The sequence below is a fragment of the Microcaecilia unicolor genome, chromosome 2 (assembly GCF_901765095.1).
Source record: "Microcaecilia unicolor chromosome 2, aMicUni1.1, whole genome shotgun sequence".
NCBI lineage: Eukaryota > Metazoa > Chordata > Amphibia > Gymnophiona > Siphonopidae > Microcaecilia > Microcaecilia unicolor.
In genome coordinates, this window is record NC_044032.1 from 7,199,487 (window position 1) to 7,214,220 (window position 14,734).

At 43.3% G+C, this 14,734-nt stretch overlaps 1 protein-coding gene across 1 annotated transcript in view; it reads right to left on the reverse strand.

Annotated features, from left to right (window-relative positions):
- Positions 1–14,734, reverse strand: part of LOC115461801 (C-type lectin domain family 12 member B-like) — a 179,837-nt gene that overhangs the window by 126,025 nt on the left and 39,078 nt on the right. The window contains exon 3 of the mRNA XM_030191844.1: positions 3,020–3,127. Within this exon, the coding sequence (XP_030047704.1) occupies positions 3,020–3,127 (108 nt within the window). The remainder of the gene's footprint in view (positions 1–3,019; positions 3,128–14,734) is intronic.

Consider the following 14,734-nt stretch of genomic DNA (forward strand, 5'->3'; position numbering starts at 1 on the left):
ATCTCTCACTGTTACCAATAACCTACCCTTCAATTATGGGCTGCTCATGTCTTTGTCAGTGGGCAAACTTACAAAATCAGCAAGGGATCAAATACTTATTTCCACCACTGTATATATATATATATTATAGGGGACCACAAAAAAAGCATTCAGACAAAAACTGAAATGGAGACCCTCCTCCCATCCACCCAAGAAAGCCAGACTCTACAAGCAGGGCAATACTGGTAAGAGAGAAACAGAAATGTGTTTTCTCCTGTACCCTGCAAAACACAAAACTAAAAATAAATAAATAAATGTATATCATGCATGCGCGTCCATATAAGGCGATGCATGCTTTCCAATGGTTATTCACAGAGAAACATGGCTCTCAGAAGCGAGCCAAACTTCAGCACCACCACCACCTGGCCCACAGGACTGTCTCTATCCAAGCCTGGTGTCAAATAAGAGACAGGTTGGAAAGGTAAGTGTTTGCTTTCCCGTCCCCCCCCCCCCCCCTCCTGGGCTATCAGGTTCCCCTCCTGTAGCTACACATATAAGAGCTCCTTCAGCAATGGATAACATAGTGGTAGAGAAGAGATTTGAAACACTGGAGGACAGAGTAGAAGGGTCAATAGCTTGAAGATTCCTAAATGTATTGGTTAAGATTGGACGGGACTGGGGAGTAGGGAGTTTAAGTGTAAAAGTTATCAGATGATGGTCAGAGAGGGGAAGAGCTGAGGCATAGAAACTGGAGAGTGAGCAGTTTGAGACGAGGATAAGATCAAGACAGTGGCCATTATGGTGAGTGGGGGTAGTGGAGCACAGTTGAAGATTGAAAGAGGATGTTAGAGAAACTGAGAAGCATAGGAGTCAGAGGGATCATTAGCATGAATGTTAATATCCCCAAGAATGAGGGAAGGAGATGAAGGTTCAAGAAAGAAGGAAAGCCAGGTGTCAAAGTCAGTAAGAAGGGACTTATCAGGGGGTCGATAAATGACTGCTACTCGGAGAGGCAGAGGATTGAATAGACGGATGGAGTGGACTTCAAAGGAAGAAAAGAAGTTAGACTAAGGTGGAAGAAGAGGTTGAAATCTACAAGAAGGTAAAGGTAGTAGCCCAACACCACCTCCGCGCCCAACCGGGCAAGGAGTATGGGAGAAAAGATAACCTCCATGGCATAGAGCCGTGACTGAAGCAGAGTCTTCAGGGCAAAGTCGTTTCAGTTAGGGCAAGCAGATGGAGAGTATGAGAGAGAGAGGTCGTGGATGTAGGAAAGTTTGTTACAGACAGAGTGGGCATTCCACAGAGCATACAAGAAAGGAAGGGAAGAAGGGGGGAGGATAGGAACAGAAATTAGATTGGAGACATCATGGTGTGACCTGCACAAATAGGATGAGAGCTGATGTAGGGGACCAGGATTGGGATTGATGTCCCTAGCGGAGAGCAGGAGAAGGAGCAAGAGAGTACAGAGAAGAGTAGGAGAGGTATGACAACAGCGACGAAGGTGAGATGTACTCAGATAGAAATAAGATGGTTGAATAGAAGGAAAGAAATATTGAAGGTTGAGAGTTGAGAAGATGGAAGAGGACAAAAGAGATGGTAAGATGATGAAAGCAGAGGGTGGGCAATGTGTTCCAGAAGGCTGTGAGGATATGCAGGTGAGCTGCAAGTCCTCCACAACACCTGAAAGGAGCATCTGCCTGTGAGCACATATTAGTCCTGAAAAAAACAAAAATCAGTGGTCTGCCGGTTTACTGGAGGTCTTTGTATTCCAACTATTCCTTTTTGGGGGGCTTCTATCTTACCTGTAGATCCTTTTCATTACTAGGAAATATTCTTGATTTTCAACTCACTTTCTTTCCTCAGACATCAAACTTATGCAAGACTGGTTTCTTTGTTTTTTTGGCAATTGCGTTCAGTTTGACACTACTTTGACCCTGACACATTTCATTCTCTTATTCTTTATTGGTCACTAGGCAAGATTATTGTAATATCGTGTATTTGGGTTGCTCTCATGCTAACTTAAAAAAACTCCAATCTATACAAAATACAGCCATTAGATTACTACGTCAAGCTCAGAAATTTGAGCAAATATCTCTGCTACTTCAAAAGTTATCACTGGCTACCTATTGAACAGAGCACAGTGTTCAAACTATTAACACTCACTTTTAAGATCTATAGGATTGGTGGACTATCTGGCAACCTTTACCATTCCATATTCTCCTTTCTGTGTTCTTCGTTCTATCAATGATCATTGTCTGGTACTTCATAACCACAAATCTGCTCAGCTGGAATCTACCAGACATCATGCTTTTTTCTTCACCGCCCTCTTCTTATGGAATTCCATTCCCCTGAACATCTGTGTGGAATTATCCTTTAAATTAACTTTAAGTCTGCCATAAAAACATGGCTTTTCCATCAAGCTTTCAACCCTACATAAGATTTCAGAGAAACATGACAGCAGGGTTTATTGCTTTTCTTTGCCTCCCTCGTGTCCCCACTGGTCTTTCTCTCTCATTTCTAATTCTCTTAATCTTTTTGGCTGAATGTAATCATTTCTTGGATGTGTGTGATGTTTTTAGGTTGGGTTAGTGAGTGCACATTGCTAAAAGCTTGACAATAGGTGTCTATAATGAGGTGGAGCTCAACTTATCTGTCCCTAATCCCTATAAACCTCTGAAATAATGTTCCTGCTCTACAAGAATGATTCCTACTTCATGCATTATCACAAGGTACAGAACACATACAGCTGGAGTTGGAGGGGTGAAGAGGCACTGAATATTTGTATGAAAGGGGCACCAGGCAGGGAGACCCCCTACAATGCTTGGACTGGTAATGATCAGCTATTGACTGTAACTAGTTACCTGCAGTAAGGGAGTGCAGCACAGTGAGTGGAAGGCAGACCACAGCACACTGCGAATATCCCAGGGAAGTCTGTATAGGAAATTCACTTTGAAGAAGCATTGTTTGCTGTTTAAAAAAAAATCACAGATACTACCTCCTATCAGATATCTCTGTGAGATTAAATGAAGAGCCTTACCTTCTTTCTCAGTCCTAGATGGTTCAGGGGTTGCATTTAATTCAGAATTCCATGGTTCCTGTATGTTTTTATATGTGATCTCTTCATCCTCATCCTCCTGTTCAGAGCCTGTAAAAAGACCCAGGAGAGCAGTGTTAGCTGCAAATATCATTGAAATAACTGGAATGAGTGTCTACATGAATTGAAGGGGAAGGGAGAGGGAGACTCCTTTACCTGCCTGCCGAGGCTCAGGGCATTTGGATTTCTTAGAATAGGACATGAATAGAATATGTCGGAGATGGCTGATGTTACTTACACCAATCTGAAATTACATAGTAACATAGTAAATGACGACGGAATCTTAGCGGAGATTGGATGGCGATGCCGGTAATTGGGAATCAAAACAGGAGCTGGACAGACTTCTACAGTCTATGCCCTGATCGTGACTAAATAGATATGGATGGGCTGGAGTGTAAATTTTTAAGGGGTTTCGACGTTAGCTTCAGAACTTAGTACAAGAACAGTACTGGGCAGACTTCTAAGGTCTGTGCCCTGAGAATGGCAAGGACAAATCAAACTCGGGTATACATATAAAGTATCACATACTATGTAAAATATAAAAGATAGAAAACAGAGAGTAGGGTTAAATGGTCAGTATTCTCAATGGAGAAAGGTAGTTAGTCGGGTTTCCCAGGGCTCTGTGCTGGGACCGCTGCTTTTTAACATATTTATAAATGACCTAGAGATGGGAGTAAACCTGGAGGATGTAATGGGGAAGTTCTACAAACTGAAGAGTAGCAAATCTCCTGGACCAGATGGTATTCATCCCAGAGTACTGATAGAACTGAAAAATGAGCTTGCGGAGCTATTGTTAGAAATATGTAATTTATCCTTAAAATTGAGCGTGGTACCGGAAGATTGGAGGGTGGCCAATGCAACGCCGATTTTTAAAAAAGGTTCCAGGAGAGATCCTGGAAATTATAGACCGGTGAGTCTGACGTCGGTGCCTGGCAAAATGGTAGAGACTATTATTAAGAACAAAATTACAGAGCATATTCAAAAGCATGGATTAATGAGACAAAGTCAACATGGATTTAGTGAAGGGAAATCTTGTCTCACCAATCTACTACATTTCTTTGAAGGGGTGAACAAACATGTGGATAAAGGGGAGCCGGTTGATATTGTGTATCTGGATTTTCAGAAGGCGTTTGACAAACTACCTCTTGAAAGACTCCAGAGGAAATTGGAGAGTCATGGGATAGGAGGTAGTGTTCTATTGTGGATTAAAAACTGGTTAAAAGATAGAAAACAGAGAGTAGGGTTAAATGGTCAGTATTCTGAATGAAGAAGGGTAGTTAGTGGGGTTCCCCTTGGCTCTGTGCTGGGACTGCTGCTTTTTAACATATTTATAAATGACCTAGAGATGGGAGTAACTAGTGAGGTAATTAAATTTGATGACACAAAGTTATTCAAAGTCGTTAAATCGTGGGAGGATTGTGAAAAATTACAAGAGGACCTTACGAGACTGGGTGTCTAAATGGCAGATGACGTTTAATGTCAGCAAGTGCAAAGTGATGCATGTGGGAAAGAGGAACCTGAATTATAGCTACGTCATGCAATGTTCCACGTTAGGAGTCACGGACCAAGAAAGGGATTTAGGTGTTGTCGTTGATGATATGTTGAAATCTTCTGCTCAGTGTGCTGCTGCGGCTAAGAAAGCAAATAGAATGTTAGGTATTAAAGGAATGGAAAACAAAAATGAGGATGTTATAATGCCTTTGTATCGCTCCATGGTGCGACTGCACCTCGAATATTGTGTTCAATTCTGGTCACCGCATCTCAAAAAAGATATAGTGGAATTAGAAAAGGTGCAGAGAAGGGCGACGAAAATGATAAAGGGGATGTGACGACTTCCCTATGAGGAAAGGCTAAAGCGGCTAGAGCTCTTCAGCTTGGAGAAAAGCGGCTGAGGGGAGATATGATAGAGGTCTATGAAATAATGAGTGGAGTTGAACGGGTAGATGTGAAGCGTCTGTTCACGCTTTCCAAAAATACTAGGACTAGGGGGCATGTGATGAAGCTACAATGTAGTTAATTTAAAACAAATCGGAGAAAGTTTTTTTTTTACTCAACGTGTAATTAAACTCTGGAATTCGTTGCCAGAGAATGTGGTAAAGGCAATTAATTTAGCGGAGTTTTAAAAAGGCTTGGACGGCTTCCTAAAGGAAAAGTCAATAGACTGCTATTAAATGGACTTGGGGAAAATCCACTATTTCTGGGATAAGCAGTATGAAATGTTTTGTACATTTTTGGGATCTTGCCAGGTATTTGTGACTTGGATTGGCCACTGTTGGAAACAGGATGCTGGGCTCGATGGACCTTTGGTCTTTCCCAGCATGGCAATACTTATGTACTTATGTTTTATCTTGTTGGGCAGACTGGATGGACCATATAGGTCTTTATCTGCCGTCATTTACTATGTTACTATGTAATTTCAGATAGGTGTAACATCTGCCATCTCCGACACAGTCTATTGCTAAAGACAATCTCACCTCACTTCTTTGAGAAAGAGGAACTTGATCGGGTTTTATCACACAAAAACGTCAGTTGTCATTTATCAATTATAATTTTTTTTACAAAAATCCCAGAGAGCAGATGCATATACTAAAGCAGAAATTAAGAGACATGTCAAGCAAATTTGCTGATTTCAGACAGATTAATGTTTGTGTACTGCAAAGTGGCAGACATTCCACCCCTGACCCCTGAGCACCCCCAGATTAACCTCTCCAGACTAAAAAGAGATCATAGTAACATAGTAGATGACGGCAGAAAAAGACCTGCACGGTCCATCCAGTCTGCCCAAGAAGATAAATTCATATGTGCTACTTTTTTTATTTGTACTGTCCTCTTCAGTGCACAGACCGAATAAGTCTGGCCAGCACTATCCCTGCCACCCACCACCGGCTCTGGCACAGACCGTATAAGTCTGCCCAGCACTATCCCCGCCTCCCAACCACCAGCTCTGGCACAGACCGTATAAGTCTGCCCAGCACTATCCCCGCCTCCCAACCACCAACCCCGCCTCCCAACCACTAGCTCTGGTACAGACCGTATAAGTCTGCCCAGCACTATCCCTGCCACCCACCACCGACTCTGGCACAGATAGTATAAGTCTGCCCAGCACTATCCCCGCCTCCCAACCACCAGCTCTGGCACAGACCGTATAAGTCTGCCCAGCACTATCCCTGCCACCCACCACCGGCTCTGGCACAGACTGTATAAGTCTGCCCAGCACTATCCCCGCCGCCCAACCACCAGCCCCGGCACAGACCGTATAAGTCTGCCCAGCACTAGTCCCGCCTCCCAACCACCAGCCCCAGCACAGACCGTATATGTCTGCCCACACTAGCCCCGCCTCCCAACCACCAGCTCTGCCACCCATTCGTGAATGTCAGTAGAAAGGAGTGTTTTAACTTGGGTATGGAGATTTGCAGCCTTGGTAAGACTAGAAAATATGTATTTGGTTGCAGTAAATTTATTTAAAATAATCACCTCAATATAAAAATAGTATTATTTGTATGCAATTACATTTATACCCCACATTTTCCCACCTATTTGCGGGCTCAATGTGGCTTACATAGCACCGTAGTGGCATTTGCCAATTTGGTTGATAACAAATACAAGGTTATATTGTGGTCAAATGAGGTAGGTGTCAATTAGGGTCGAAAGGAATGAAGACTGTAAATAGTCCAGTACGATCACTGGTTGTGCTGTGTTGCTGGGTGTGGGGATTTACGTTGGATCGGTGGGATAGGCCTTTTTGAAGAGGTTGGTTTTTAGTGATTTCCTGAAGTTTAGGTGGTCATGGATTGTTTTCACTGCTTTTGGGGAGTCCATTCCATAGTTGTGCATTTATGTAGGAGAAGCAGGATGCGTAATTTGTTTTGTATTTAAGTCCTTTGCAATTTGGATAATGTAGGTTTAGGTATGATCATGATGATCCTATTCTGTTTTTGGTTGGTAGATCTATGAGGTCTATCATGTATCCTGGGACTACGCCGGAGATAATTTTGTGGACCAAGGTGCAGATTTTGAAGATGATCTGTTCTTTGATTGGGAACCAGTGCAGCTTTTCTCAAAGTGGTTTAGCACTTTCGAATCGTGTTTTACCATATATCAGTCTGTCTGCTGTGTTTTGGGCGGTCTGAAGTTTTTTTGTGTTGTTCTTTACATCCCGCATAGATTCCGTTGCAGTAGTCTGCATGGCTTAGGACCATTGATTGTATTAGGTTTCCCTCAGGAAGAAAGGTTTTATTTGTTTGAGTTTCCACATTGAGTAGAACATTTTCTTTATTACGGTGTTTACTTGGCTCTCGATAGTAAGGTTGCGGTCGATTGTGACACCGAGTATTTTTAGGCTGTCTGAAATAGGGAGGGTGTGTCCTGGGTGTTTTTAAGGTTGTGGGTTTGTACTTGTTATGTTGAGATGAGAGGATGAGGCAGTGTGTTTTTTCAGTGTTCAGTTTCAATTGGAATGAGTTTGCCCAAGAGTCCATGATGTTCAGGCCATCATTGATTTCATTGGTTATTTCTGTCAAGGCGTTTCTGAAGGGAATGTAGATTGTAACATCATCTGCATAGATGAATGGGTTGAGGCCTTGATTGGATAAGGACTTTGCCAGTGGGATCATCAACATGTTGAAGAGTATTGGTGATGGTGGTGATCCTTGAGGTACTCAGCAGGCTGCTTTCCATGGTGGTGATATGTTTGAATTTGATTTTACTTGGTATGTTCTGGTGCTTAGAAAGCCCTTGATCCAATTAAGTACATTTCCAACAATCCCGAAGTGGCCAAGGAGTCTTAGTAGTATATTGTGGTTTACCATGTCGAATGCGCTCGACATGTCGAATTGAAGGAGAAGTATGCTTTTACCTGTGGCTATTTCCTGCTTGAATTTGGCCAGGAGAGTGATTAGGACAGTTTCAATACTATGGTGGGAACGGAATCCTGATTGTGATTCGTGTAGTATTGAGAACTTGTCCATGTATTCCGTAAGCTGTTTGGTCACCAAGCTCTCCATCAATTTTACTACTAGAGGGATGGACGCAACTGGGTGGTAGTTGGTGATATCGTTTGTGTTTTTCTTAGTGTCTTTTGGTATTGGGGTGAGTAGGATGTTACCATATTCTTCGGGGAAGAAACCTTGTAGTAGCATGAAGTTTAGGTGGGATGTGAGGTCTTCTATGAAGCGGCCGGGGGCGGATTTGAGAAGATGACTGGGACATATATCCAGTTTGCAGTAAGTGAGCAACTACTTTTCAATCATTGCATACTACAAGTTTGTCCAAAGCCAAGATAATAAAACAACTCAGTATTTATCCTGAAAAAAAATAGGTTGATATAATTGTGCAAGATGAGATCTATCAGGAGATTGGAGTTCCACATGTTGCTATGCAGTGCAGTCTTTCATATGAATCAGACAAGTACAGGGGATATAACCAATGAGAGGTTCTGGTGTAGGCAGAATCCTCCACGGACTTTAAAACAGGGACTCTCCCTTGAAACCCAGTTTTAGATTTCATATCTCCTACCTCTGACCATTAGGAGTAGCCTAACGGTTAGTGCAGCAGTCCGAGAACTAGGGGAACAGGGTTTGATTCTTACTGCAAATTCTGTGACTCTGGGCAAATCACTTAATCCTCCATTGCTCCATGTACAAGCTAAGTACCTGAACCTGTACATAGTTTGTAAACCGCTTTGATTGCAACCACAAAAAAGCAGTATAAGTTCCACATGGGCGTAGTTTGACTTTCATTGGGGGGGGGGGGGGGGGGGGGAAGGATGGGGTGGGGCATATTAGCATATTCATTTGCATATATCATACATATTCGTTATGGTTATTCCCAAAAAGTCAGCTCTTTTTTCCCATTGTTCCTTCTTTCCGCCTTACCCAGCACTCCCTCTTCCTCTCCAGTACTATTTCCCCATCCCCTTTCCCATACCATGCCAGTGTTGACCTTAGAAATGCATAAGCTCTATATGTAGATCCTTCAAGAGGTAGTGTGTCATGATTTAGGCTCTAAAACCCTTTCTGATGTTTTGGTGCCACCTCAGTAAGGCCAACACACAATCTCTCCACTACAAAACACTATACACAAACTTGTGCAAAAACACACTCATAACCTTACCAAACCATAACAGCACTAATTCCAAGGTCAGGACGAGCTACAATGTTATGCGTGGAAAGGCAGCACTGTAATTCCACCGGGCTCTAAAGCACCAGTACATAACCTAGTGAAAAAAAAAACCAAAACAAAAAGGGCTGCAAATACTACACACTAGCAGAATACTGCATCTTGATTACGCATGAAAAACACATGACACAACAGATATGACACAAGGAACTAGAAATAAAAAAAATATGAAGGCAAAATACTGAACTGGAAAGTTACCTCAAGAAGTCAGACTCGGTATGCAGCAATACTAGAGAAAATGAAACTTACATGCAAAATATCATAGATGCACATTTCCAAAAGCTGGCATATTCCAATTAATAAATTCTGAATAAAATACTTTTTTCTATCCTTGCTATCTGCGCATTTAGTTTTTCTATTTGCTTTGGTCCCAGTGTCTTCTGTTGTAGACGCCTCTCTGGTACTATGTAAGCCACATTGAGCCTACAAATAGGTGGGAAAATGTGGGATACAAATGTAACAAATAAAATAAAAATAAAATAATATTTTTTCTCTCACCACGTCCACCATCCTCCTGTGTCCTTATGCGTCCTGTGTACCATCTGTAGCCCTGTCCCTACCCTTCCTCCAGTTTCAGCATCTGCCCTCAAAGTGTTCCGATCCTGCCCTTAAATTCAGCAATTTCCCCTCCATCCATATCAGGTATTTCTCCTCACTCCCCTCCCCTCCATCCATGTGCATCTACTTCCTCTGACTTTCCTTCCCTCCATCCTCGTCCAACATTTCTCCTCTCTTCCCTGCCCTCCACTCCATCCATGTCCAGCATTTCTCCTCTCTTCCCTCCCCTCCATCAATGTGCATCTCCTTCCTGTCTTCCCTCCTCTCCATCCACCCATGTCCAGCAACTCTCCTCTCTACTCTGCCCTCTCTTCCACCCATCCATGTCCAGCAACTCTCCTCTCTCCCCTGCCCTTCCCTCCATCCATGTCCAGCAACTCTCCATTCTCCTCTGCCCTCTCCTCCATCCATATCCAGCAAATTTCCTCTCTCCCCTGCCCCCTCCATCCATCCATGTCCAGCAATTTTCCTCTCTCACTTTCCCTCTCCTCCATGTCCAACGATTTCTCTTCTCTCCCCTGTCCTCCCCTCCAATCCATGTCCAGCAATTCTCCTCTGCCCCTCCCATCCATGTCTAGCGATTTTTCCTCTCTCTCCTGCCCTCCCATCCATGTCCAGCAATTCTCCATTGCCCTCCCCTCCTATCCATGTCAAACTATTCTCCTTTGCTCCCTATTCTCCCCTCTCATCCATGTCCAGTGAGTTGCCTCAGCCCCCCTTTTTAGTCCCTGAGTCTTCCAAGCCAGCCCCACCTACCCTCCCTCATCTCCCCGACAGCCCTCCTCTCCATTCCTGCCATTCTGCGTTTAAACCTTTTACTTTAAGTCGCAGCGATGGAAGTGCTTAGCCTTTGCTCGATGCACGTCACCGAGGCTCCTCGGTGCAGACGAAGCCGAGGGGACCTGCATATCAAGAGACCTCGAGGCAGGTGGAGACCCACTCAATGCCTCACTGTTCCCAACATGCCGTGGCCTCTCAGCAGCCATGCCTACCTCCACTCCTGACGTCGATGCGTCCCTTGATGTCGATGTTGACGCTGCCAACCTCGGCCCTGATGCCAACGTCGAAGGACCGGACTGAGCCCCAAAACGTTTTTCTCTCTGGACATTTTGAGCCAGTTGAGTCCTTTTCTTCATACAAAGACAAAGGGCACAATGAGCTGGGCTATGGTCGGGCCCAAGGCACTGGATACACCACGAATGGGTATCAGTGCCTGAGATGGTCCGGGTGCACCGAGTACAGTGTTTGAAGCCTCTAGGAGACTTCGATGACATGGAAGGGAAGACAGCACCAGCTAAATCAAAAGTCTCGATTGTGCCAAGAAAAGGGGCACAAAAGGAGGAAAGGACCTGGCCCAGCAACCTAAAAACGGCCGCAACGAAGAAGAAGGAAACTTATCGGGGGGGGGGGGGGGGGGGAACTAAGGAAAATAAAGGAAAACACACATTTTTTTTAATGAAACAACAAAAAAAATATGAGAAAACTCACTGAAAAAATGGTCAAGGCTTTTTCCTGGGCACTCTGAGGAGCCACAGAAACTCATTGTTGTTCCTCGCATGGAAGAAAAAGAACTGAGGAGCGCAGCTGTGTGGAAGGCAGGAAGATACTCGGCGCATGCACAGTCCGATGCACAACACGCTCAGAAGGCTCTAGCAAACGTTTTGCTATGTGAAATGCCGGTTCCAGGGACAGTGTGGATCGCCAACCCAATTGTGAGTATAATACAGCCTGCTTGTCCTCGGAGAATGGCGTGTAGATTGAAGATGGAAGGGAATGGAAGGCTGGGAAGGAGAGAGAAAAGGGGAATGGGAGAGCTAGTGTGTGAAAGGAGATGGAAATGTGATAGAAAGAGAATGAAATATGAGTGTACAGAGGCAGAAAAGAAAAAAAAGAAAGGAAAGAGCTAAAATGGATAGATCACTATTTCAAAGGCAGGTGTAGTGAGGAAATGAAATGAGAAGAGTAAAAAGACAAATGGACAGCCGATTGAAGAATTAGCAGAAGACAGACAGGAAAGCGGGATAGAGAAATTGGAACCAACATGATAAAAAAATAAAATGTCCAGACAACAAAGGAAGAAAAATAATTTTATTTTGAATGTTTTAAATGGAATATGTTAGCTTTGGGAAATGTGCATAGTGGATGTGTTTTTATTGTGTTCCGTAGAAAGGAAATGCGCTTTTGTGATTTTTTTTCTCCAGTGTTGCAGTACATGTTGAGGTTCCTAGTTCAATTCTGTCTACATATTTTTATTTCTAATTTGTGATCCATTGCTCTGTAATTTGCGAGGGTCTGTCAGTGTGACTGTAATGGCAGATGAGGAGATTGGAGAGGAGAGGGAATTGGGGGGAGGGACTTCTTTATTTTCTGCCCTGGGTCCCAGCATGGCTAACAGCAGCTGACCCTTACTGTAGCTAGTGGGGATCCCCAAGACCTATTAGCTGTGGATCTCCTCTGAAGCTGGCCAGAGCTCCCTTCTACTGAATTTGGCAGATGGGGCAGCATCCTCGAGCCACTGACAACTAAGCATGTATGGGGTGCTTGCATCGATGGCTCGAGGAGTTGCTGCTGCCTGCTGGGCTTGTTGGAGGGGAGTTCTGGCCATCTTTAGTGGAGGTCTTCAGCTAACAGAGATTGGGGATCCTTATCAGCTAAAGTATTTATATTTTGAGTTGGGAAGTGCTGGGGGAGGGGGGTAGAAAGAAACTTTTTGTGCTCACCTACTTTGTGCTCAAGCCCACCCAAAATTGGCTGTCTGGCTACGCCACTACTACTACTACTTATCATTTGTAAAGCGCTACTAGACGTACTCAGCGCTGTACACTTGAACATGAAGAGACAGTCCCTGCTCGACAGAGCTTACAATCTAATTAGGACAGACAAACAGGACAAACAAGAGATAAGAGAATATTAAAGTGAGGATGCATGGAATCCTATCTGCATCTTGAAGAGGTGGGGCAGAGGAAAGGAGCAGAAGATGGATGGGACCTGGAGGAGTGGTGAGCACAGGGAAGGAGCAGGAGATGGATAGGACTGGGAGAGGTGGTGAGCAGAGAGACGGAGCAGGATGTGACTGGGTGGTGCGAAAGGGAAGAAGCAGGATGTGAAATGAGGGATATGAGAAGGGCAAGAAAAGGGGATGATGTGGGGAAAGGTTGAGACATAATGTAAATGACATGGAAGACTGGAGAAAGGATAAGAGGCATTGAAAGGGAATTGGGGTACTGGTGAGGGGTATAGGAGAAGGGGATGAGTCTCTGAAGGGGGTTGAATTAGGGTGGAAAGGGGTTAAAAAGATGGTGAAAGAATATATTGGGCATAGGGTATAGGGTAAGATAGAAGAGTGACCTTGGAGGCAAGGGAAGGAAGGAGAGACATGGATGGAGCTGAGACCGATAGGGTGATAAGATGCAGTGGAGGGTAGATGAGGGCAAAGAGGGTGAGTACAGAGTATGGGAATGGGGGACTGAAGAAGTGGGTGAAAGATGGGGGAGAAATTTAGGAAACTGGGTAAGGGAGAGACAGGGGGGGGGGGGAGTGCTGGAGAGAGAATGAGAGGGAAATAGTCAAAGCCAGAAGGTAGATGGATACTATAAAGAGTGAGAGAAAAGTGGGAAAAAATGTAAAATGAAAGATCAGTGCTACTATGCAGTGAATTTTCCTTAATTAATAATTATGTATATGCAAACTTCTCTATTCATTTCACCCCCCCCCCCCAATTTTTGTGGTCTAAGAAAGCGATAAATGTTTCTTGATAATTTTGATGTAAAGAAAATTCTTTTGTTTACTATTTCCTGGCTGTGTTACATTAATAAGTTATTTTTGTTAATAATATTGAAAATATTGAAAAAATATTGAAAAGAAATTATAAAAAAAAAAAAGAAAGATCAGTGTCAGACAGATGCAGAGAAGTACAGGAAGGAGACAAGAGAAGAGTGAAGAAATAGAAAAGCCAACCTGGAAAAGAATTTAGCAGAAGACTGACACATGGAAAGTGGAAATGAGACTGGGACCAGCCCAACTAGAAAAATAGAATGCTCAGACAAAAAAAGGTAGAAAAGAAAACATTTTTATTTAATGCTTTTTAAGGACTAAGATATGCCTGCTTTCTGAAATGTACATTTTTTTCTATTGTTGTATTTTGCAGAGTACAGGAGAAAATACATTTCTGTTTCTCTTTTACCTGTATTTGCACTACTTACAGAGTCTGGCTTTCTTGAAGCGATCTATATTTCCGTTTTTGTGGGCATGTTTTTTGTGGTTCCCGTCCATGTTCTGCATATGTGACTGACGTGACGGATTCTGCTAGCATGTAGTGTTTGTGTAGGAATGTGTAACAGTCCAGCTTGTTCCAGTTTTCCAGTAGCAGGTATATTGGTGCTCTAGGGTCCAGTGTAATATTTATAGCACTGTCTTTTCATAGGTGGGTTAGGGCTGTTGTGTGTTGAAGGTTTCTGTATTGGTTTTGAGTGTCTTTTGTAGGATTTTGTGATATTTTATAAAGTGTCTGGCCCTATTGTTTTTGATACGCGGGCTTCATATTCAGCATTTTAGTCTGGTGCGTGAGTGCATTAGTTGTTTTTTTTAAAATAGCCATAATGAATATGTATGTGATGTATGTATGCAAATGTGCAAAGCCACACCCTTTGCCCCCCCCCCCCAAATGAAACAGTCAAACTACGCCCATGAGCCCTCTACAAACTGTGACCAGAGAAGAATCGCTTTTTCATTCGAAAGGTATTTTGATAATGCAAGGATAGCCTTGCTTTCCTAGGGGTAAGTTGCTTTAAATTTAGAGGACATTAACATAATTGCTTTCTGGTAGGTATGCTTGTTTTTAGAGAAAGATGGTTGGTTTGACTCCATCAAATATGTTGCTCTCCTATCTGTTTGCTAAAGGAAAGAGAACCTTTTATTCCTAAT